Genomic DNA, 1,638 nt, shown 5'->3' with positions numbered 1-1,638 from the left:
ATGTGTGTGTGTGTGTGAGAGAGAGAGAGAGAGAGAGAGGGGGGGCTTAAGACAATTAAAATAAAAAAGTTCCCCCAAATGTCCACAAAAACCAGGACAATATATCAAGGATCATAAATACACATGGACCACATGTTATCACTTCATCACATTATTATGCTGTAAAGTCAGATTTAGGCCTCTCACAATAAACAATAAATCAGTTAATCATATGATATCATATGATATGATTTAATCATAAATTAAAATGAGAACAATAAGTTTCATTTACACGCTTGTTTGTTTTCTGATGCCTTCATACAGCTGGTGACGCCTCAGGGCACTGTGCCAAACCTTGCGATTGCTGACAGTTGTTTTTTTCTTTTTACACTATGTAAATTTTAATGTAAACTTCTATAAACAGGGGGGTTATCATTACATTAGCTTYAACTGGTCTCCAACAATATTATTGTTTATCGCAATAATTTCGGACACAATTAATCGTCCAGTAAAATTTATCATGACAGGCCTATTCAGATTACCTTTTCACATGCCGACCATTTGAGCTCTGTTATTACCCTACTTTGTAGCACAAAGGAGCATTAGGGGTGGGTTGGCTTCAACCCCTCTGGCCACCATTCAGAAACCACACAGAGACAGCCAGAGGGCATCTTAAGTCCTGGCTTAATGTGTTTTTGTGACTTCAAAGTTGGTTTGTTTCCACAAGAGAATGCTTAAACCAGTGCAACTATTGGAGTAAATGTGTTTTGTGTCCCCCCACCTCAACCAGAATGATGATGGGGGTCACTGCTGTCTGGTCAACAAGTGGAGCTCCTTCCTGAAGGCCAGGCTCATCTGCTCCGTGCCAGGGTCTGACGGCATGGAAACACACTTTGACGAGCTTCGTGAGTACACACCTTCGTACCTGTATTGTTTGCACGTGATCAATAAAACAACAGAAATCTTCATAATTCACAATTTAAAGGAGGCCAATTATGGGTCCTAGAAATTTTWATGGTATGTCTGTGGGCTATCCAGACCATGTTCATTTGATTTAATGCACAAAATAATTCTTAGATAACAAAATTTCCCATTTTCTAGTTCTGCCTGCTCTGACTTCTGTTCAGAAGAGCTGTTTATGTTAATGAGCTCTGTTGGTAACGCCCTCCAAAACTCTGTTGACATTAACTCRGCCCTCCAAAGCCAGCGTTTACTTAGCATGGCTAATAATAGCAGAAGCTCCATTGTACAACTGTACGAGACCCAGAGGCAGAGTTGGTCGCAGCTTCTTTTTTTTTCTCTCCCTCCTCTGCTCTGCGCTCACTCTGCATGCTGTTACCAGAGCAGGGAGCAGCAGCGGTCAAAATACCTCAGAAACTCGAACAAATAGGCTTTAACAAGGCTTTAATAAGCTAAACAATAGAGGTACATGAGAAAATGTGTTCATAAAGAACGAAAATAAATAATTAAATCGTGTCCATGCCGGTCTCGAATCCTGGTCTCCTACTCTRTGGMCCAARACTCTACCCATTGCCCTATTGGAGGCTTGTTGTAAAATGAGCTGCGCATTGCACAACAACACCATGATGGCTTTTTATACTGAGGAGGTGGAGTTTCACCCGGGGGTTGCTGGTTGAGGGGCTGAACGCAGGTTCCGGT

General features: G+C 41.6%; 1 protein-coding gene across 1 annotated transcript in view; it reads left to right on the top strand.

The window, feature by feature from the left end:
• Window positions 1-1,638, top strand: part of LOC106527162 (semaphorin-3F) — a gene marked incomplete in the record, with an annotated part of 35,029 nt that overhangs the window by 11,191 nt on the left and 22,200 nt on the right. Inside the window, 1 exon segment of the mRNA XM_014021963.1 lies at window positions 770-884. Within this exon segment, the coding sequence (XP_013877417.1) occupies window positions 770-884 (115 nt within the window).

The sequence above is a fragment of the Austrofundulus limnaeus genome, unplaced genomic scaffold (assembly GCF_001266775.1).
Source record: "Austrofundulus limnaeus strain Quisiro unplaced genomic scaffold, Austrofundulus_limnaeus-1.0 Scaffold312, whole genome shotgun sequence".
Lineage (NCBI taxonomy): Eukaryota > Metazoa > Chordata > Actinopteri > Cyprinodontiformes > Rivulidae > Austrofundulus > Austrofundulus limnaeus.
Note: the sequence above shows the minus strand (reverse complement) of the source record. Positions and strands in the feature narration are given on the sequence as shown.